The sequence below is a fragment of the Alligator mississippiensis genome, chromosome 1 (genome assembly GCF_030867095.1).
Source record: "Alligator mississippiensis isolate rAllMis1 chromosome 1, rAllMis1, whole genome shotgun sequence".
Lineage (NCBI taxonomy): Eukaryota > Metazoa > Chordata > Crocodylia > Alligatoridae > Alligator > Alligator mississippiensis.
The window spans coordinates 128,200,606-128,224,897 of record NC_081824.1 but is presented as its reverse complement, the minus strand read 5'-3'; the positions used below and the strand labels follow the sequence as shown (position 1 = coordinate 128,224,897).

Below are 24,292 nucleotides of genomic sequence, written 5' to 3'. Positions count from 1 at the left end.
ACCAGCTGAAAGTGCTGATCAGACCCAGCCTGCTCAGACATACTCTGTTAGCATGCGTCTAACTCAGGGGCGGGCAATTATTTTGCGTGGAGGGCAGCTTATCCAGTTTTGGCAGGCTGTCAAGGGCTGCATGCGTAGCCCCACCATGAGACAGGTGCCCCACACCTTGACAGATGCCCCGCCCCCTGGTCACCATCTTAGGACCAACGTCCCAATGTCTTGGGACCAATGTCCCAGGGCCAGCACCAGTGGGGCCCAAAGTGGGGCACAGGCTGGCACAGGTCTGTGGAGCCGGGCTGGGCTGCACCAGCAGGGAGAGGGGAGCTGGCCCAGCTCCAAAGAGCCCCTGCCAGTTGGGACCCCACACTCCTGCCACCCTGCTCTGGGCCTCACCGGCACTGGGACACTGGTGTGGACCCCGTGCTCCCACTGGCTCCCCACCCGCTCACACCCAGTGCTCCCGAGCCCTGTGATACAGGCAGGGGGCAGTGCTCAGCCCCAACCCCCTGCTCACCAGCAGGGAAGAAGCTGATACTGAGTGTGGGGAAAAGTGGCCCCTCGCCTGCCCCATGGTCAGCGCTCTGTGCTGCAGCTGCTTGCAGCCCATGCGGGGCTGTCTGGAGCAGGCACAGGCAGCCTCATGAGGGCTGCAGGTGGCAGCAGCACAGGATGCTGGCCATGGGGCGGGTGAGGGGCCACTTTTTCCCCATTCTCAGCACCAGCTTGTAACCCACCCCACTATCAGCCTGGCAATGGGGCCAGGTTACAAGGTGGTGCTGAGTGCAGTGGGGTGGGGAAAGCAGTGCCTCCCCGCCCCATGCCCAGCGCCCCACGTTGCAGCTGCTCGCAGCCTGCCCGGGGCTGCCTGTGCCTGCTCCAGACAGCCCCGTGAGGGCTGCGAGCGCCTGCAGTGCAGGGCGCCTGCCATGGGGTTCGCAACCCGCATGGGGCTGTCCAGAGCGGGCACAGGCAGCCCCATGCCAGCTGCAAGCAGCTGCAGCGTGGGGCACCGGGCGTGGGCGGGGCTGCTTCCCCCCCCCTCACTCCTTCCCTGCCCAGGGTCCCCCTGCCCCCTCTTACTTGAGCTTCCCTCGCTGGGGAAGCCACATGCTCCCAGCCCAGAAACCCCAGCTGGGGCTTCCGGCTGTGGGGGCAGGGCTGGGCGGTCCTGCTGTTGTGGGAGCCTGCTGGGCTTCCCCCGAGTCCTACTGCCTTTGCTGCTTCCTGTCATTTTTGACAGGCACCAAGGGCAAAGAAATATTAATTTTCTACATTTTTTTAGGGGCCCCGCGGGCCAGATAAAATGGCCTTGCAGGCCAGATCCAGCCCGCGGGCCATATTTTGCCCACCCCTGGTCTAACTGCATTTTTTATTGTCCTGCTAAAATAAGGGATGAACCGAGTTCAAGGCATATGAGGGTGTTAGCTTGTCAATGCTGAATAACCCGGCCTGGCTCAGGTGTGCCCTGTTAATATGTGTGTGTATGTGCATGTATGTACTTGACTGATTCAGTGGTTGTAGGAACCCAGCCCCACTGAAACTGAGTCCTGCAAGATAGCTCCACTGGGGCTGAGGACTTGCAGAAGGGAGAGATACAGCTCCACAAAGAAACACAAGTAATACAAGCAGCACATGGACAGAATTACAGAGATCTCAGAAACATACCCCTAATAAATGAGCACACCCCAAAGTGACGGGCAAATCTGATAACATAGCCATGTGCGCTTTCTACTCATAATTGCCAACAGTGACACCCACGCAACACTCCGCTAGCTCCTGTGCAAATTCAAGTCCCCAGATATTTCATTTAAGAAAACTCTTGTAATTTACTGCTCATTGTGACAACCACAACCAGGCAAGACAAAAAAAAAGTGTACACTTGCACTGGCTAGAAAGAAAAAAAGAAAAGAAAAAAGAGACCAAATCAATCCAGTTATATAAATAAAAAGACAGAAACTGAAAAGTTGCTAACCCCTATAATATCCACCTCATACATTTTGGATTACATCAAACCTGTACACATCCCCTTTTTCACAGCTATAAAAATTAAAGATAAAAAAAGACACTACTAAATCATCAAGCCCATCCATCAAACAGTGCAAGATACTCCCAGACATACTCCTTCCAGTGTTTTGTGCAGTCTTTTTTTTAAACACTGGAGCTTCAACCACCTGCTGTTGGTAAAGAATCCCATAATCAAATAAATAAATCAATCTCACTGAGGAGTGTTTTCTTTTCTCCTCCCATAGCCTCTTATCAAGTCTTTTCTATCATCCATTCATATTTGCCTACAAGTGTTTAAAGGAAAATGGCCCTTTGTGTCTGAAAACCATATTTGGTCTAATGTAAAATTAGAGAAATAAAACATACAAGATCATTCATTTGCTTAGACTCCACACTAACTCTTTCCCATTTCTACAGTGTAATGCTAGTATAGTATCCAAATCTGAATCTGGCATGCTATGTGTAACTCATCCAAATTACACGAGAAGGATAAACTTCCCCCTTTTTCTTTATAAGATTTCTCTCTGTACACAATACAAATATTACAATGACCTTTTTTCTTGCCCCATCACACTGTAAAGACAAGTTTAGCTTCCTACACACTTGTTCTTCAGGTACTGGTGACAAATGATTTCCATCAGATGCCTGGCATTCAGCGTGGGGTTGGGAGGGGGGTTTGTATATATATACACACACATTTCAGGCCAGAAGTGCAAGAACTTCTGATAGACAAAACAGCATGATGTCTATTTTAAAAGGTATAAAATACCACCAACATTTGCCCTAATGTTGATTTTCAGGGATTCCTATGGATTTTTTTAATTTCCTCTTTGATGTAGGTTAAGTGGAAGTGTATATAACCAGGGTATGAGCATGCTGTCAGTTACCTGCCACTGTCTAAACAAACAACATTAGTAATCATTACTAATCATAGCTGTAACAGAAGTATTATGAAAGAGGAGAGACGGGCTGAGACACACACTGTATATTTATGAACGGGGGGGACGACGGTATTGGTTCCTTGTCAGTTTTCACAATTAGGTCATAAGCATGGACAGAAAAAATCCACAACCTTCCAACGGAGAAAGCCCATTAACTTAATATTTTGAGTGAAGAACATAAATAAATGGGAAGCTGGAAAAATACTGAAGGTAAGTTCAACTCTGGACATGATGTCCAGGATGGAACTAGTCCAGGACAGGCCTCAAATGTGAAAGAAAGAAGAAAGGACAAGCAGGTGCAAGACATGCTTGAAAGGTTATGCCACAAAGTTTGGGCTGCTGCAACAACCCGCATATTGCACCTTGTAAGAATCCCAGAGACACAGACAGCAGCATTTATTCCAAAGTAACCAATCATTCTGATCAAATGGCCAGCAATAACACGGAGAAACCCACCCATAAATTTGGCATGACAGGCTGTTCTACTATAAAGTAAATTAAATAGAACATGGAGGTGACATGACCAAAATTCCCAGATACATTTTCTGCCAAATTCGGGTTCCTGCCAAGATGGGAAACACCTAACAACCCACCTGAACACAGTCCATTTAAAGGCATGTTGTGCACAGGAAGAGCAATTCCAGACTCCTTGCTTTGCACAACTTTTTAAAAAACATTTACGTATAAGCCACAAAGTTATGGACCATCTCTATGCAACAGTGGAACAAGTAAACATGAGAACGGATGTGTCAAATTTGTTTCAAATATTCCTGAAGCTTCTAGTATTAAACTAAAAGACAGCAAGAATGGCAATGCAAACTATATGCATTGCCAGAAAGGGCCCTTTCTGTGTTTAGGATGAGCAGTAAAGAAGTTAAAAATAATATTTTAAAGATGCCATTTGGACTTCTGCCAATAAGGATTTCTATTTTTTTCCATTTAACTTCTGGAAATTTCTTCATCTTAGTGTATGAGCAAGAACAGAACCACAAAAATGTCAGGATCTTTGGGCTTGGATCACAGTTCAATTTGCAAATAAGACAGACAACACTCTCAACTCGGAAAACCATATAAACAACGGTTTGAGGCCTAACTCATGTAAATTATCATGGCTTTTACTTTTTTTTTAAAATCATTCTCCTAGTATTTTGCTTTTTGAACCTATTTTCAACATTATATTTTTAGTGCATCTAATTTCTTAGCCCTCTCCAGCAAAATGATATAGTGAGGTCCCTTTCCAGACCTAGTTTCCTATGATCACATGAACACTAATTAAAGACCACTCAACAGTCTGTAGGACTTCAGATAGATTGTTCTCAAGAAGGGGACGGACACTTTTGGCTGATCTGGTATAAAAGTCTGAGGATTAAGTCAGAATCCTTTGTCTAAACAGGAGTTCTTCACTTGACCTGCAAAGACATTTAAAACACTTGGCAGTGAAATACATCCCTTAGGCAAGTCAGGTGAACACTGTTTCCTTATTCAACACTACACTAACCCTGTAGAAATATCATCTCTGTGAATGCCTCATTCTCATGACTGAATTATCAAATGTGATTATAAGACATACTGACAAACAACTTAATGTGTCTATCTGATATGTAACCAGTTTTGTCATGCTTTACTCTCACATGCATATCTACTCTTCACAGATTAGGGTCCATTCCTCAACCCTAAATGCAGCGTTCAACGACAACAGAACAGGGAAAGGGGGAATAAGCAGAATAAAGTGTCCTTTTCTACTACTGTGGTTTCTAGAGATGCACCAATACATCAGTTCGATATTGGATTGGCACCAATATAAAGAAAATAGACTATATCAGAAATTGGTCTGACGTAGCCGATAATTTGGCCGATAAATGCCCATGCGCACATACAGCCACAGTGCAGCACAAAGGCAGAGGAGCACTGCCCAGCAGCTTGGACAGCTGCATGTAGCTGATAAGAATGGTGTGGTGGAAGGGGCATGGGGAGGGCAGATCAACACCCCCTGTCATGAAAGATGGAGTGGGGCTGGGGTAGACACTGCCCAGCCAGGGTAGGGCAGGCATGGGACGGAGCTGTGATTTGTCTGGGGGGCACAGGGGGGAGGGGGAGGCTACTGGTCTGGGAGCTGCTCATCCGGCAGCTTCCGCTCTGCTCCTGCCATTCATCCAGGAGGGCGTGCAGGGGAGGCCTTTGCCTCCAGATCTGCATGGGACAGGATGGGGGGGGCTGCAGCTGTATGCTTGGGCCAGGGGTTGCACTGCGCTTGGGGCAGCAGCAGTGCTGGGAGGGAGACTATGGAGGAAGAGGGCAATAGCCACCACAAATTTTGCTGTAGCCCCCTCCCAGTGCTGCCGCTGCCCGCCCCAAGTGCAGCGCAGCCCACAGCTGCAGCTTACCTGGTCTGCCCCATGCAGATTTGAGGGCACCCACCCTCCCCCATGCCCTCCCAGATGACCGGTGGGAGCCACCGGACAAGTGGCTCCCAGACAAGCAGTGCACAGTGGTGGGAGCTGCCCCTCCCCATCCCTGTGCCCCCACCCCCCGGACAGCCCGCAGCTCCATCCCACGCCAACCCCGCCCCAGCTAGGCAGTGCCTACTCCAGCCGCAGCCCCATTTCCTCCCTCACTGCGAGGGACATTGATCTGCCTGCCCCCCCTCCCTTTCCAACACCCCTTTCCTCCGCCCTCCCCTTTCACCACAACAGACTTACCAGCTGCAGGCAGCTGTATCAGAAATTGGATCTGTATCGGCCAACATGCCTCCTTAAAAATCAGCTATTGGTATCGGCCCTCAAAATCTCCATCAGTGTACCCCTAGTAATTTCAAAACAATCCCTAACCCACTTTCTAAAATAAAGAAAAACAAATGTCGCATAAGCATAAGTAAAAGCTAGTTTGCCTTATTATCAGGCAAAAGCAAGGGTATTTCTGGCTAATTTTTGTTTCAGGAAAAAAAAAAAAATCAAAGCACAGAACTAGATGGCCTCTCAATTCAAAGTTGAATTCTGGGGGCTTCAAGAATCCCCATTATAGAGTTGGGAGCAGAGCTCCAGTGCAAGTCAGCTCTCCCAAAGCTTCCAGCTTCACAGCAGAAAGCCGAGAAGCTCTCACACACCTGGCTCCATTAGAGGTAGAACACGACACCTGAAGGACACAAGAAATGGATGTAGGGGTTTCTTTTAAACTTCAGTCATAATTTTCACTGAAAGATTTTTTTCCTGAAAAAGCAGACAGTAGTTTTTCTTTTGTCTGACCCGTTCACCCAGGGGTGGGCAAAATCTGGCCCACGGGCCGCATCCGGTCCACCATGCTATTCTATCTGGCCCAAAGGACCCCCAAAACATTTAGAAAATTAATATTTATCTGCCCCTGGCTTCTGTCAAAAATGACAGGACCCAGGGGAAGCCCCGGCAGGCTCCTGCAACAGCAGGGCCCGCCCAGCCCCCCCCCCCCCCCCCCACAGCTGGAAGACCCTGCCTAGCATGGGCTTCTGGCCTGGAACCACAGGGCTGTTTGTGGCTGTGCCAACATGGGAAATTGTAGATAAGTGGTGGGGGGTGGGAAGGCAGGGGAGGACCACAGGAATCGACCCAGTCCTTGGGGCTGGGCCAGATCCTGCCGAGACCCACGGTCTGGCCATGCAGCTGGGACCCGGCAGGCAAGTAGGAAAGTGGCGGTGGGGGCAAAGGGGAGTGAAAGCAAGTGGAAACATAGGACCTATGCCTGTGTCCCAGCGTGGGCCCGGCACTCCCACTCAAGCTCCGAGCTGCTGCAGCATAGGGTGCCAGCCACAGGAAGGAAGGGGCCACTTTTCCCCTGCACTAAGCACCAGCTCATTCCCCACCAGCGAGCATGGGGTTGGGGCTGTGCGCTGCTCCCCGCCTGTACCACAGGGCTGGGGTGAGGGCACTGGGAGTCAGCAAACACACAGAAGCCAGCAGCAGTCAGGCAGGAGTGCAGGGTCTGCGCTGGTGTCCCAGGGAGAGCGCCGACAGGGACCAGAGCAGGGTGGCAGAAGCGCAGGGTCCCGGCCAGGAGGGGCTTTATGGAGCCAGGCCAGCTCCCCCCTCTCCCTGCTGGAGCAGCCCACACCCCACACTCCTGCTGCACCAGCAGGGAGAGGGGGGAGCCCTGGCCCTGGGACAGTGGTGCAGGCCTCACATACCCACTCTCCCCACCCTGCCGCATTCCCCACTTTCCTGCTCATCCACTCTGCACTACATGGCTTCCATACCCACATCTATACCCACACACACCCCCATATGCATCACTTATATATACCACAAACACCCACAAATCAGGACAAAAATATTTTTTTAAATTAAATTAAAGTATATTATTATGGGTGTTTGATTTTTAGTATGTCATTTGGTTTTTATTCCCCCAAGATGGCAAACCTTCTTCCCCAAAGTAGTACTTCCAGGGGCAAAGGTCAGAGGTTATGGGTGGGACTTCTGGCCCCAAGATGGAGACCAGGAGGCAGGGCATCTGTCAAGGGGCGTGGTTACCCACGCGACCCTCAACAGCTTGCCAAAACTCGGTAAGTGGCCCTCCGCCCAAAATAATTGCCTACCCCTGTGTTCATCTATCTTGCAAATCTCAACAAAACACCAATTTCCTGTTGTGTCTTTCTTAGATAATATATAGATTTAGACAAGTATAGGCTTGTCCATGAAAAACCCACAAACTGCTGATAACTTATTCCACTCACATTCATATGCAGATCCTAAAATGAATCAAATGCATAAATTCATTCATGAACTTTAAAATACACTGCTACTTTGATCAATATTTGCTGCAACAAAATTCCTAACAACAGTACACGAAAGACAAGCAGAAAAAGCTATAGATCTCTCATCACATGCTAGGAGTTAGCGTATCAAACAGGCTTGTTTTGCCACACAGCATTATGTGAAACCTTTGACCTCAAGCCATATGCTAGAGAGCTTTCCTTTCTAGGAATTTTAAATATATATCATTCTTTGTGATGTCTTAAAGGTTAAAAAAAACAAACAAACCCAACTGCATAACTGCAGAAAAGAATATGAAAGTCAGTCCATCATTCAAAGGGCATTTTTCCCCCTTCTGTTGCTTCTATGATTTTGGCTTGCATATTCTTAAATTATCACCAGAGTGCCTGCTACTTACTCACAACGTAATCCTTCAGCATAAAACAAAACATTGAGTGTTGCTTTTCTTTTTCTATTGCACTTTGTGCAAGTCTATAAAGCTCAAATTGGAACATTATCTGATCCAAATATATTCTCAAATACACAAAACATAAGTCTACCTTCAAACACCTTGACGAGATTTCAGAGGTATTTGCACCAAACTGGGGGCCCCTCCAGACATGCAGGTAAAGGCACGGTGAAATCTGATGCACAATCCACACAATTACACTTCCTGCCATGTCACACGTGCATAGCAGGTGCGATTGCAAGATTGTGCATCAGATCCCATCACATTTTATTGCTGATTCAGGATCACAAACCCAGGCTCTACCTGCACCAATAAATAGCAATCAGATGGGGCTCCCAGACACTGAAGGGCCCCAGGCATCCCCAGGGAACCTGCAGCTGACCAGGGGCGGGGCGGGGGGGGGGGGGGCGGTGTCCCAGGGATCCCTGCAGCTAGAGCCCTGATCAGCTGACTGGGCTCCCAGCCCCAAGGGCACCCTGGCCACACATTCAATTAAGGGCGTAATAAGAACAAGCCACAAAGTTATTGCAGTTTTTTTGTGGCATAACTTCCTTTTATCACACCATTAATTGACTGAACATACAGCTGGGTCACAACTTAAGACGATTAACTAGTTAATCACATCTTAAGTGTAACATGTAGCAGGGCCCAATTATTCAGTAAAACTGCTAAATGAGATCATGCTAAAGTCTACTGTAGTAGCTTTAAGAAGTTAAGTACTCTAACACAAAGTCAGTGATCTCCATATTGTATCTTGGCCTCTACCTGTTTTGAACTTCCATAATCATCTGCTTTGATCTCACCAAAATCTCTAGATAACAACGGACTATATTACAATATAGGGAAGGAGAGGATAGGAAGCTTATAACCCTCTCCTCACCATAGTATCCAAGAACCTTATAATCTATTCTAATTTATGTAGCTTCCCAATGACAGTGTGAGGTAGGAAAGTGCTATTTATCTTTATTTTACAGATGAAGAACAGAGAGAAAGAATAAGAAATTTGCCTCAAGTCACACAGGGAATCTGTGTCAGAAGGAAATTAATTTCTAATCTCCAAACCTTTCCTAGCCACTAGAACATTCCTGTCATATATGCCCTTGTCATGCTTGGTCATATGATCTGACATTAATGGCTAGAGTCTCGGCAAGGCTGGAAGTACACTTTCTCTTTCAGCAGAGTAGATCACCTTAACATCATAATTAAGGCTATTAGTATAAAATGTGGAGAAGCATACACCGTCTCCATACCTGGTTCAAGGGCAGACAAATACATATCATCTGATATTCCAAATGTATAATGGCTATAGATGTCACTAGAATACACTCATGGCTTTTTTATTATAACTAAGATAACATAGGTTAATTTTTTGAGTGGCTTCAACCTTTATAGGGAAGAAAGGGAGAGAAAAAGCCTATTAATCCTCACAGCATTTTCTAACTGCATGTTGTAATATGTAAAACTGAAGATGCTATTCTATTCTAAATCTTCATATTAAGCTTTATTTTTATGTTTGGACAATTTGTGAATAGTGAACAAAGTAAAGAAGAAAAACATTCCTATTCAACTTTTTAAGAATATACAGTATCTACAATATGGCATTATTTTTGTTTTTCTAGAAGTTCAATTCAATTCTAAGTGTTATGTAAAAAAAAATTAGCTTATAGATGTATTCTACCTAAAAACAAAATACCTATCATGTTCTCAATATAAAGCAATGCCCAAAGAAGCAGAAAGCAAATTAAGAGAAGCATGTGGCACAGACTTTTGATTTTGTTATTAATCATGTATTTTCAAAGCTTTGAGCTTAAGGTTTTAAACTTTCAAGATGTATAAACTTAGCATCGAGTTTCTTGCAATATTAATAAAAGTAAGGCAAGCTTCTAATTGTAAGACTAGAACTGAATCTACAAACAAGTCATGTAAACAAAATGTTTCAAAACCACAATAAAGAATCATTCATCTATTTTGATAAAACAGGATGTTCTTGAAATGGAAGAAGAACATGGCAAAGCTTAATTAAGTCTGCTCTGGGACAGATCCTATTTCCATTTATTAGGGACTCAAGTAAACTTTGGCATTTAAGAGTGATCCTATGCCTATCTGTTTAAGTTCTTAAAAACTGTTAATACAAAAAGGTGTGTGGGCCTTCATCCTTGCTCCTCTTTTATGACGGTCTTAATGCTAATACAATGGCATTTTACAAAAACAATTTTCAGGGACTCTTAATAGACTGGAATAAGATCACACTTATGCACCTAGGTCCACATAGGTATCTAATAGATGGAGTAAGTCTAGGATCTGGCCCTCTCTTGGTTGCTCCATTATGGGTACATCTACAAATACACTATAATGAGCATTAGCCTATTTTAATGCATGTTGAAGCATCACAGAAAGTACGCTTTTGCTAATGCACATTAAAATAGGCTAATGAGCCTTTTCCTAGTACCTCACAGGAGGTACTAAATTTAATGCACATTAGCAAAAGTGCATTAATGAACATGCAGACATACCCTATGAAAGTGGGGATCAGCTGCTCTCTCATATTTTGTGCTTCCATGCTAAGATAAAAAGAACAGAATAAGTTTCTATACCTGTGGCGACACCGACAACAGAGGGTAACTCTCAACTTTCACAACTCTGCTTTGTGTACTATGGACACATAACTCTCAGCCTGATTTATGTGCCGTTTAGACCCAAAACAGATAGATATACAAGCCCATAAAACTGGTTTAAAGTCACCTGAACAGTTCAAAAGTGCACCTGGTAAAACAGGTGCCAACTCACAGTACATTTATTCAATGTTATGAGAAGACACCAAGGCTAGGTAGAGTCTGGTACAGTGATCAGAAACTGGTCTATACCCGTAACAGAACAGAAGTTCAACATATAGACTGGTTTAAATACGACAGAACCTAGCCTAAGATTTGCACCCCATAAGGGCATTGTGTTCTGTTCGTACCAATCTAACTACACTGCTTACACAAAACCACATAGCTTAGATTCTGCCCTCTCAGGCTTTTTGAATGTTCATACCTAGCCCAAGAATTCCATAACATAATATCCCACGCTCCAGATATCCCAGGCTGCATCACTCCTGCATCACTCCTTACCCTCTCTGCTGCCACAAGTTGTGACTTTGGTAGGCAACAAGAACTCTACTGCCACTTTTTCCCCCTTTTGTTTACACTTTTTATAAATGAGCTCCTTTGTGCTACTTGTTCAGTAGAAGTTATCTTTCTGACAACCACCTCTGTTCTCACTCCCTACTTGATGACCCCCATCATGCCCTCCGCACTCTCAAGAATCCCAAAACATGGGTCTAAGCACTCCTCTTCTCCCCACACCTTCCTCCACAAGCCACTCCCAGGTGAGCATGCTGCAGATTCTGATCAACTGCAGACTATTAAAGTTTACTGAACTCATGTTTAGGAGAAAAAGGAAAGCAAAAAAGTAAAAACTGCCCCCACACCATATGTGGCCCACCCCCTGAGAATCCCCAAAGCATGGGTGCAAGCACCCTACCCTACCTGCCCACTGTGAAGCACGCTGAACTGGATACTCACTCCCAGGCACCAGGGTTGGTCACAGAATTTCAACACCTAAAACAAAGTTGCACCAAGAATGCTAGGACACCATATATGTGGACAGCTCTGACCCAAAATAATATTGAACTGGTTCCCAATCAGTGTCATTTGGGAATGGTTCAATGTGTGTGCCCACACCCAGAATTAGTGACCAGCAGGAACAAACCTATTTTAAAAAGCTAAAGGGGAGGGGGAGACAGAGGAGGTTATTAAACAACTGATCTCCTGCTGAACAGGGACTGGTGATCACCCAATAAAGGATGAGCCAAAGGTCACCTGGCAAAGGGAACAAGAAAAATAAAGGAAGGTGTCTTTCGCTGATCATTTTAGGCAGAAGAGACCATAGTATGGAGAAGGCTGCAAGGAATGAGTGGGACTCCATTCTTCAAATAAGTCATGAAGCACAGGAGTAAGGCCCCTAAAGTTCTTGGAGGACTGTCCCAAGCCCAAAGTATGGGTAGCTGGAGTAAAAAAATAAAAATAAAAAAAAAGAATGAGGGGGGAAAAAAAGGTAAAAGCTTATTGTTTTGTATAATTTGTACAGATTTATATATTTCTCATGCACGTTAAAGTAAAGAATGATTTAGTTTTTGGAAACTTCCAAAAGGATGTGTTTGCTTTACCTATCACATAACCCTAGAGAAGTGAACAATAAACACTGAGTGCCCACAAGGTTGCAGCGCTTTGAAGGGATGATCTTAGCAACATGGAACCCTAGAACAGATGGACTGTGGAGTCTTATTTTCCAGAGGGAATAACAAGAGCAGTCTCTACCAAAGAGGTGTGTTAGAAATGTTCTGGAGCCTATCAACATGTAAAAGTATGTTGGGATCCAAACTCAGAAGCTTGGTGTCTAGCAATAGGAGCTCTATCTACCAGGGCCAAGACATAAATACATTTCTTTAAGTATCCAGGTATATAACAACTATACGTCTTACAATCAGCAATTCTTTCCCCTATATCTAGGCCTTGGAAAGTTAAAAACTATACACAGCGATGCCCAGAACACAACTGGTGGGAAATATATTGCTATACCAGCTCCAGTTCTAAATGACTTTCCTTCCTACCTACAACAAACAGATGACAACCAAGATTAATAGAAAAATACATTTCATTAGATTCTTATAAAGGGACAACAGGTATGTTGGTCCCTAAAACACTTATTACAAAGAATGCCTGGGAATTTTCACATGAGTTTCTAAAGCCCACATCAACTCAAAATAAGTGTACACTTGAAAGCACTTCGTTTTCTATGTCTTTCATATGCAGAGGAAAAGATCAGAAAAAGATTGGGAAAATCAGCAGAAACAGGCACAGTAAAAATTGGTGTTATTACTTACACATATCATTGAAAAGGGTTTACTAAAGTAAAATTGATATATTTTCAAGAATCTCTACTTGGAATTTTTCTTCTTTAGTCTCAATGTATCTCTGTAACATACTCTTAGAAAAGTCAGAAACAGCTTTCCTCCCACTGTATTCTCCATTTGGCAAACTACTGATTCCTGCCATATGTTACACTTTTATTAAAACCAAAACTGTGCATTTTAAGTAGCCTTCCACGTTAAAATGCTCTGGACAAACTAACTACACTGAGATCAACATCTAAAAAAATTAGCCAACTGCTGAAAGCCACTTGGAAATAAGGAGGTTGAGGAATCCCTGTTTTAGCAGGTCCTATAAAAAGTGATTAAGTTTAACAGAATGAGGAACCTGCCTGGGAAGCACACTGGCCTGGCCATATGGGGTACTGTGGCAGCTCCTGTTCCTCTGCTGCCACCCTCAAGACCTCTATCTCCAGAAAGCAGCTGGTGGAGGCAGCTATAAAGCATTTTTGCTAGGGCACTTCTGGATTGTGAGCATGCAAAGGGAGTGGGAAGACAGGACTTTTTGGAACATCCTTGTTGGACACGCTGCCACTACAGTGTACACATACTGCTTGGTTTCAGGAAAATTAGAAAAAGAAACTGTGTATACTTAGCAACGCTGAGATCAAGAGACCTGTTTCATACTGACTGCAAAATACTATCATACGGCAATACCTTCTAGTTGCTACTGATCCCTGAAAACATTTTAAATTAAACAGATAAACTAATATGTATTATTCTAGCCAAAAGCTTACAGAGGAGAATATATTAAAGCAAGAACAGAACAAAAATCTGCAGCTCAAGATCCAGACTGTCTCCCAAGGTTCACAAGCCAAGCCAAAATTTAGGAAATCTAAGACTTCCATATCCTTAAGGTGACCCTGGTCACTTGATTTTAGGGGCTCCAGGCTGTAGTTCCCTAAGCCAGTGGTTCCCAACCTTTTTTATATTGCAGACCGGCACAGGAGCGGGACAGGGTACATGGAGCCCTTTGCCTCCCTTCCAGGGCTGCCCCACCGCCTAGCTTTAACCCCGCATATGACTGCTGGAGATGGAAGCCAGTCGCCTGGGTGGACAGACAGCAGTCCAAGCTGGGGGGCGGGGCTCGTGCCATGACCTGGCAGCCAACCCTTTGCAGCCCAGTACCAGGCCGTGGCCTGGTGGTTGGGAACCTCTGCCCTAAGCTGAAATCCTTCTCCCTCCTTACCTAGGGCAAGATCTCACAATTAGCAACTGTGCAGCCCAACAAACTGCATGCTAGCTATAAAGTCAAGTCATAAGGCTCCTTTCACCTCTTTATTATTATAGTATCCCAGCAGAGTTACACAGGCATCATACTACAGTTACATATTGTCGAATCATTCCCAGAATGAACATCAGATGATAATTCAAAGAAAAACCTGAAGAGCGTTATAAATCATTTCAATTTAAGGCCGATAGGGAAGGAAGCATAAGGGTTACAGCAGCTTCACCTTTTCCAGACTGTGACTACCTTTTCCACATAGTCTTGCAAGCATTTTACAAAAGGAGAAAGGTGGCTAGTGCCTATACAGAAGAGCATGCACAGCATAAAAACTTTTGTTAATAAACAGCTCTGCTTTTTACCATTCAAGAGCAAGGGAAGCATATGTGTCAAAGATGCCCTGAAATGTTGTTCATAAAAAGGTTTATAAACAGCAGGTTTTCAGTGACCAGTGCAATCGTTAAACATACATGCAACCTGTTCCACATTCTGGTGTGGGATACTTTAAATAACACACCATTTTCTGCATTTTTTTTTGTATCTTCCTGCTATGTTTGGGCAAACCTAAGAGCAAAATGAAACTTGTCAGGCCCATCCCCTTTTCTCCCCTCCCACTTCTCTCTGCACACAAATCTGTCAGAGGCCTCTTTAGTCTCACTTTCAGTTTCAATAGCAGCTTGGCTACTGTTACTTGTGAACACTCTTGCCAGTTTTACAAAAAAAGGCCTACCAGGAGCTTCCCCCAGAGTAGTGCAACTCACCATTCACAGTACGATGACACCTGCAATGCAACAAGGCTGCGAAAGACACAAAATGCATAAAACAGAGAAACCCATTGTTTTCCTCCTCTATTTCCTTCCTTCTCATGGTCTTGCTTAAACCAAAAGAGGATACAACATTTTTACACTGGAAGTGTGGTTTGCAAATTGACCCCATCTCTTCAGAGGCAGCATAAAAAACCAAATTCTGCTATAAGTTTCTTATAAACTATCACTTCAAGGAAAGTCAAATGCAAGTACCTCAGAAAAGATTTCGGCCTAATTTTTTTTTTAAAAGATCTCATTACAAAATAATTTTGAAGGATAAATCTGAAGGCATTGCATGCTTCACATTTCATCATTAGGCTTTTTTTTTTCTATTGATGTTTCTCTGAGTTTTTCTTTTCTTTCCATGAGCCTGATCCAAAGTCCAAGCAGACCTGGACACAGGCGTGGGCAAACTGGTTGGCTGCCCAAAACCCGGACAGGAAGGGGGCCTGAAAATGAAAAAAAAAATTACAAAATTACAATTGCAATCATTATCTCTGGCGAAGCGGGACCCCATAATAAAAGTTCACCTGGGGCAACCAGGATTCTAGGTACGGTACTGAGTCAAATGAAGCCAATGGAAAGAGTCCCAGTGACTTCAGAGGACTCTGAATTGATCTTTAGTCAGCCTCATTCTATGTTTTCATTCAATATAGATCTAGAGGTCAGATGAACAACTGCCAAAGATCTTTTATGATGCGCTAAAGGAAAGTGCGCTCAGGGAGGCCAGAAGAAAGTAAACGCTTCAAGGACTCCCTCAAGTCATCCTTGAAACATTTCAACATTGACCCTAAATCTTGGGAAGATCTCGCTCATGATCTTTCCACCTGGCAAAGCCTCATAAGGAGCTACCATCTGTGAGCAGAGAAGAACTGCTGAGGCAGAGCAGAACCGCAAACAGTGTAAATCTCACAACAGCAGCATGTCTGCTGTTGACCAAGCAACTCAAAGCAGCATCTCTGGCTCAATGTGCCACAGACAGTTCAAAGCACAAATTGGCCTGATCAGCCATTCACGTGTTCATAGAAGCCAAACCAACTGATGTCATGGTCATCTTCCAATTCAAAGGACCAACGACAATGCTTTGGCTCCTATCATTATAGAAAGCATTTAAGTTTTGCGGGAGACGGAAGTAATTTCTTAGTTTGTTTGTTTGATGGCTTAAAAAGTATTAGATTAATAGTGTTTTCATATTATTAATGAGAATGCAGTTTGAGAGCATGTGCACAAACTCTCTGAAGTCCTGTCCTTGTAAAACTCTTATATAAATAGCTCTACAGAGATCAGCAAGGCTCCTTCATTGCTTAAAACTGTCTGTATGCCTAAGTACACAATCAGGGGTTTGGCCACATTTTCCTCTCTTTTTAAAGTACTGAATTGTTAGATGCGTAATATAATAAACTTTTTTGTGCAAGAGAGCAAACAAACATGTATGTCATCACTCACAAAACTAAAATTAGCTGCCAGTCAGTCTTCATCACAAAAATCCTTAGCCTGCTGCCCGTGCACATTAAACAAATACAGCAAACATATCTGACTTGTTTCAAAGACTGTGCCGTAATTTTTTTTAATCAAATCCTGGCACCCTTGCTATTAACATGCCCCTGGAATGCTTGTTTGTAAACAAGCTCTTGACTGTGGAATTCATTTTTGTTCAAGCTGTGATACTCTTCAGCTTTCAACAGATTTACATAGATTTTAAATTCATATGACAGGTGTCCCATATTTTAAAAAAATGCTACAGCCCCAGGCTGTATCCAAGCTGATTCAACAGACAAATTGTTGGCTTTTTGGAGGCACATGGGAAATTAAGACAAATTCTAGCTCTCAGCCGTAAAGTGCAAGTCTGGAATAATTTTGGAAAAATCAAACAAAACACCATTGTAACAGCAGAATTTGTTCCATTATTTCAAGGGGACCCAGCTTGGCATAGCGAGAAGAAAGCACAGAATGATGACAAGACAACGATGCTATATCGACCTCTACCACAGGCTTGTAGGGTGATCTTTAGAAAGTCATTTTCCCTCTCTGTGTAAAATAGAAATAATAAAACTGACCTTTTATGAATCACTTTGAGACTGAATGATACTTCTCATCCAACACCCAACAAGAATTCTCTCTCCTTTTGCTGGAGGGATGCAAATGATAGAAATGCAACTTGCCAATCACTGAATGTAAAATAGCCCCTTCTGGCAGTGGTGGTACACTTGTATCTCCCCAAAACAACTGGAGACCATGATGCTTAGCCATGTGAAGGCATTGCTATTTTTTTGTAAGGCCCTCACACACCACAACTATTTCAGTAACTGGGGTGATTAGATCAATGCACAAGTCCTACTGTCAGCCTTGAATTATAATGAAAACAACTACTCTGGCATTGACTTTTACCACGGAATACAAGCATTTCTACCTGGGTTCGATTCCCAGACGCATACAATTACAGCCATGGAGGCACCAAACATCCGGACTCAGTCTGGTCTTTGGATTCTGTCTCAGGGGCCTAAAGGGATGATGGAAGGTCTGGGCAGCCTCCACTCCTCCAAAAAATCCTGCCCAGGCATATGCATCGAAGCTCTGGGTGGCCCTCATGTATACACCATGTTTCAGGAGGATCGACGGTCGCCACAAGCATTTCTAACCTTTTCCCAATTAAGTCAGTCTATGTGAAGTAAAGCCTCCCACTACTTCCCCCGACTGGAAATGCAGTCAATCCAATATCCTCTTCGGAGCTATTTGCCACAACTGAAACATTACTGTTCAAAGAAACGTTACAGTTCAGCAAGCCAATAGAATGTGATCCAAACACAGTTCTCTTTGGAAAGTAATAGTTAAAAGATATTTATTTTCCGGCTCACAGTAGGTTTCCATCTGATTCTGCTGTTTCACCTTTCCTTTAAGTGATTCCTTCTTTTTAAAAAGGAAACACATGCACAAATCTGGCTGCTGGGTTCTCACAATGTGTTTTAGCGTGATGGGGGAAAGTTCTCTGTGGGTTTTTTTTTTAATCCACTCTTGTTCTGTAGTTTACAAGAGAACTTAGGCCTCTTGCTGACCAATCAATAGATCTTTCTGCAATACTGTACTTAATTTTTAGGCTAGGTTTACATGCAAGAAAGTGTGCAATAAACAAGGGTGTTAATTTACAATGTGCTAGCTATTTTGAGCTAATTACCCCATAAGAGCATTCACGCAGAGAATTTGTGTGGAGTAGCTAGTCTGCTGTAAAATCACATCCTAGTTTCCTACACTGGAACTTCCCTGCATAGAGGAGCCCTAAGTAGGCGTAAAACAAAACAGGAACAAAGATTAAAGAAATGTATTAGTACTTATATATCAGTACTTATACCACCTTAATATCACGTGTCTCCCATGCTGACGAATTTTTCCTTACAACTTCTCTCAGGAGGAGGAATGTACTGTCATCCCCATTTTTAGAGCAGGTGAACTGTAGCAGAGAGAAGCAACCTGACTTGCCCCAAGCTGACACTGCAGGGAACTTCACCCTGGTCTCTCACATTCTGAGCTAGTGCCCTAACTACTGACTGTTTAGGTTAATAGAGAAATTTAATAACAGCCTTCAGCTACCTGAAAAGATGGTTCCCAAGAAGACAGAGCTAGACAGTTCTCAGTGGTGGCAAATAACAGAAGGAGGATCAATGGTGTCAAGTTGCAGCAGGGGAAGTTTAGGTTAGATACCAGGAAAAATTCTCTCACTAGAGCTGCTTACAGACATGGAAAAAAAATCTAGTGCTTTACTTTCAGCTTCGCACACCCCCACACCAAATGCAGCACAGGCCCAGAAGAGAAATCGTGTCAGTCTGACCTGGCTCACCCAATGCCTGTATAACTCGTGTGCTTCAGCAGGAATTTTTGGCACTTTTATTTAATAGCTGATAAAAGCATCAAAAAGCCCTCTGAAGTGCACAAGCTATACAGTTGCTAGTGAGCCGAGTCAAACTGATATAATTCCTCTTCTGGTAAAGTGCTGGGGAGGGTGGGAGTTGTACGCATCTGTCAGTACCTGAGGGGGGTAGTAAAGCACTGGAACAGGCTACCCAGAGAGGCGGTGGACTCTCCATCCTCAGAAGTCTTTAAGACCCAAGTAGGCAAAGCCTTGGCTGGCATAGTTGGGGATGGTCCAGCTCTGAGCAGGGGAGCTGGACTAGATGACTTCCTTCCAACCCTCATTTTCTATGATTCCACGATATCCATGTCATTAGATTCTTATAAAGGGAGAACAGGTATGTTGGTCCCTTGAACACTTACTACAAAGGATGCCTGGGACTTTTCATGGGGGTCTCTCTCTCAGGGGCTTACAAAAACTCAAAATGAATGCAGCATTTGAAAGCGCTTTGTATGGAATCATTTTGCATCCTCTGTTTCCTTAAGGAAGTAAAAGTGAACTATCTATACCTGTGGCATTCAAAGATCAGGACAGAGGGAAGATCACTGGTGCAGCAAATAAAACAAAACCAAACCAATGGGTGCTATGACTGCTGCTTAAATCCCTACAGAAGGTTTAGGAAAGTAGGAAAATGGGGGAACATTTGGAGAACTACTGCTTGGCTTGCTCTCCAAGGAGCACCCCCAGGAAGCAAAACCACCCCTGGGCTCAACTGGGTGGTGCTTGTCACAGACCCCAGATACTGGCTTCAAATAAGGTTGGGGGAAATGGGATGAGGCTAAACTGCAAACCAGTTTAATTGTAGGTATGCCCAGGAAGCAACTCCTGGAGACTGGATGCACAAGTTGCTGGGGTTATTTGACCCCAGCAGTCTTTCCTGCCCAGAGCAGGGAGGCTGGACCCGATGATCCCACAAGGTCCCTTCCAGCCCTAAACTTCTGTGAACCTGTGCGACTGGGAAGGCCGCCTACAAGGGGATGCCCAGCGGGTTTGGATGCAGCAGAAGCAGCAGCCTGCGGGGCTCACTGGAGGCGCAGGGGGCTACTGTGAGGAAACAGCTCAGCTCACCCCACGCTGCTCACCAGCCGGTGGGAGAAAAGCTGCCCCTAACTTCCACATGTGGGGGGGACCCTGAATGCACCACACAGAGGCTGCTGGAGCGTGCTAACCCACCTCTGGCAATCTTCAGAAAGCATCCTGACGCCCACCTTGCTGCGCTCATCTGACCCCAGCGGCCTTTCCTGCCCGCCGGACCCCGGGGCCCCTTCTGTCCAGCCCCTAACAACTATGAAGGGGAAGGGGGGAGCCGGGCTGGGCCACGTCCAGCGCCGAGCGCACGCACGCACACACACACACATTTGCATCTGAGCCCATGTGAGACACACACACACCCTCCCTGTGAGCCCCCCCGACGGGAGACTGAGCCCCTCGCGCTTACCCAGATAGTGCCTGAGGTCCAGCAGGAAGCGCGGGGGGCCGCCGCCGAGCTGGTAGCAGAGGGAGCCGAGGCAGAAGAGCAGCAGCGCGGCCATGCACAAGCCGTAGTCGCGCAGCGAGAGGAAGGGCAGGAGCGGCAGGGGCCGGCGCCGCCGCCCGCCGGGCCCTTGCCCTTGCCCTTGGCCGCCCGGCGGCGGCTCCGGCCGCTCCTTCTTCTTCATGCTCACGCCGCAGCCCGCATCCTGCCCCCGGCGCCCGGGCCGGGCACGGGAAAGTTGGGCAGGGAGCCCCGCCGCTGCCCCATGGCCGGTCCCTGCGCGGGGCGGCTACGGGCAGGGCGAGCGGCAGCGGGAGGGCGCCATCCTCCTCGCTCGCTCGCCCCCCGAGGCGGCTCTGCTTCCCTCCGCTCGGCTCGGCTGGGCTGGGCTGGGCTGGCTCCGCCGCCTCCCCCGGCTCGGTGTCGGGTTACAGCCCCAGCGCCGCGGGCTGCCGGCTCCAACTCGCCGGAAACTTGCGTGTGCCTCCCCGCCGCTGCAGCGACCCCTGGGGGCTCTGGGCCGAGGGAGCGGGGCTGGGGGCTTCTCCCCCTCCGCTGGGCCCCGGCTGGGTGGTGCAGGCACCTACTCGGGACACTTTCAAGAAACAGTTGGACGTTTCTCTTGCCGCGATCCTGTGACCCCACTGAGTTGCTGCCCTTGAGGCAGGGGGCTGGACCCGATGATCTTGCGAGGTCCCTTCCAGCCCTAATGTCTATGAAATCTAGTCACACAAAGCCTTTTCTCCTTGCTCTTGGGCCACCTTCAGTACCAGCCTCTCCATGGGCAACTAGTGCCACCTTAGTTGGGGGGGAGGGGAGGGGAGGGGGGGACACGTGCCCCCCCCAGCAAGCAGTCAGCAAGGAGGGGAGGGGCGTCCTGTGCAGCCAATCTTGCGGACTGGGGGGTGGCACGGTGCTCCCAGAAGTGGCCACAGCGCTTCATCCAGCACTCCACTCTCCAGCCGGCGCTCCCAGGAGGGGCACTGGTGCTCCTATCTGCTCCCCCTGCCTGTCGCCTAAGTGGGGAGCACGGCCTGTCAGGGGGTTCACCAGCGCTCTTAGGGGGTGCATGTGCATTTCCTAGGCATTGCCACTGAGCCTGTCCTAACTCTTGTCCAAGTTCCTGATGGCAGATGCAATGCAGCATGGGCAGTGCTGTAGCAAGGTGTGGGTGGGGGTGGAGGGGCAATCGCCCTGGACACCAAAGCAGAGAGGAACACCAACAGGCACTGCCTAGCCGAGGCAGGGCGCAGGACAGAACTGTGAGTGGCTTGTTTGAGGGGTCATGGGGACTGGTGAAAAGCAAATCCCGCCACTGCATGCACTCCTGGGCAAGAATGGGGTGGGTGGGTGCCCCCTGGATCTGTGTTCGGGACTGTGGGTGGGCTGCAGGCTTTGCCCTGGCCACCAAACTTGGTTGCTACGGCACTGAGCATGGGTACCCAGGGCCGGATTAATGCATAGACCAGGACTTGTCAACCGGGGGTACACATACCCCCGGGGATACTTGGAAAGGGGCTAGGGAGGTATGCACAGGTGGGTGGGAACAGAGCACTGCCACCGTGCACCGCTGCCTCCCAAGAGCAGGGCTAGGGGGGGGCCCTGGTACAGATGAACTAGGCACATGTCTAGGACCCTGAGCTGTGGGGGCAAGGGCTGATCCTTCCCTCCCAGGCCCCATCTGCCTCCCTTTCCTTCCCTTCCCCTCCCCTGTGCCAGCCTTGCTGCTGTAGCAGAGGCAGCTTCAAGGCCCGTTCCCTGTGGGCAACAGCGCCTGGGTGGGATGGGGTGTCTCGACCAGCCTGTGGCCCACGAGTTTGTTTGCTAAGGGCCCACCAAACGTTAATCTGGCCCTGTGGCTACCCCTGCTTCCAATCTGCAACTCTTCTCCAGGGCAGACACCAGCCTGTGCCTGGTGCAGATGACCCTCTGGGAGGAACACAAATATGGCATATCTCAGCTTTCTTCTGTCTCCTGTGCTCTGCCCTGGAGCAAGTGGGCAAGAGCCCATGGATGGATCTGGTACTTCATTTTCTAAGTGGTCCAAGAGCCCCAGGGGTGATGACTTAGCTTGGACCTGCTGCAGCAGTAGGAGGGAGAGATTTCAGGCAAGCTTTGGAGCCAGCAGGGCTCTTCTTCAAGTCTAAGCAGCAGTGGCGGCTTTGCTCCAATACTCCTACAAAGATGTTAATTTTTGTACTCTGGGTGTTCTTTGAAGATGCCTTGAGAAGCGGAAATAATAATTAAAAAAATGTATTTGTGGCCTCCACTGCTTTTTCAGGATCATTTGATCTAGGTGGCACAGCCAGCTCTGGCTCTTGGCTTCCCTTCTGGGAGGTCTTTGGCAAGATCTTTAAAGGGCCTGATTATGTCATCCAAAGCTGCAACCCAAGCTGCACTGATCCTCTCTTCCCACCTGAGGGAACTATGTTGATGCTTAGGCCCAGTTTACACTTAAAAACTTTAGCAGTTCTGGTTAAGGTTGTGATTATTTATATGTGTGTGTGTGTGTGTTTATAAATAAATAAACGGGGGTAGTTAGGGCCTTGTTACACTTCAATTTTAGGCAACTCCTAGAGCTCTTAACCTCTGAAACTGGTTTTAAGCACTCATTACGCAGCTCAAAATTACACCACTCCAGGGCAGGATTATCTCTGATCCATGCTACCCTGCTCCTGTTACACTACAATGTGTAACCACTCTAGGCTACACCTTAGTGTAAACATCCCACCCCTGATCCTGATTTCTTGCCACAGATGCTACTGGAGCAGTTGATGCTGTTGGAGTCAGGCTGGGCAATTGTTTTCAGTGGGAACTGTGGATCTTCTAGCCTGGGGAGGGCAAAGTCCGGCCCATGGGGAGGATCCGACTGGTAGTGGACTCCATTTCCCAGCAGTCCTTGCCCATATAGCTGGGGCCGGTCTCCATGGAGACCATAGCTGCAGCTTCCATAGCACAAGGCTGGGGTTGCCATGGAGAATGGCCCCAGCAATGCTGGCAGGGTGCGTGGCAGGGCAGGGTCCTGCTCCAGAGTCACTGGGATCTTGCGGCGGAGGCAAGCTGGTTAGATCCAAGGCAGAGCCACGATCTGCAACTTGCATGCTCCAAGCAGGGGTGCTCAGACAGCAGAGGAAGAGCAAGCAGGGGGGAACAACAGAGAAGGTGCTCTCATACTTCCTGACAAATCAGGACAATCAACTAGTTACCCTAGGTGCTTGTACACTAGTGCACGGAGCCTTCGAAACAAGCAGGAAGAGTTGGAAGTCCTTGCACAGTCACAGAGCTATGACATGGTTGGAATAACTGAGACTTGGTGGGATAACTCGCTCATGGATGGGTACAAATTGTTCAGGAAGGACAGGTAGGGGAGAAGAGGAGGAAGAGTTGCACTTTACATAAAAGAACCATATGGTTGCTCAGAGCTCCAGTATGAACCTGGAAATCGGCCTGTTGAGAGTCTCTGGGTTAGGGTCAGTGGGGAAAGCAACAAGGATTATGTCATGGTGGGGGTCGGCAATAGACCACCAGTTTTGGAGGAGGTGGTAGCTGAGGTTTTCTTCAAACAGCTGGCAGAAGTTTCCTGATTACAGGCCTCGGTTCACATGCAGGATTTCAATCACCCTGACATCTGCTGTGAGGGCAATACAGCAGTGCTCAGGCAATCCAGGAAGGTTTTGGAGAGTATTGGGGACAACTTCCTGGTGCAAGTGCTGGAGCAGCCAACTAGGGGCCATGCTCTTCTTGACCTGCTGCTCACAAACAGGGAAGAATTGGTGGGG

General features: G+C 46.8%; 1 protein-coding gene across 4 annotated transcripts in view; it reads right to left on the bottom strand.

Moving 5' to 3' along the window:
- The window catches only part of UST (uronyl 2-sulfotransferase), a 365,729-nt gene extending 344,807 nt beyond the window's left edge, over positions 1-20,922 (bottom strand). For 2 of the 4 annotated variants that reach the window (XM_019488348.2, XM_019488347.2), the window contains exon 1: positions 20,478-20,916. In XM_019488348.2, the coding sequence (XP_019343893.1) occupies positions 20,478-20,697 (220 nt within the window). In that variant the 5' untranslated portion in view covers positions 20,698-20,916. Of the gene's footprint in view, positions 1-20,477 lie in introns of all 4 variants that reach the window. The other 2 variants (XM_019488345.2, XM_014605497.3) reach the window with 2 other exon arrangements.
- Positions 20,923-24,292: the final 3,370 nt, after the last annotated feature.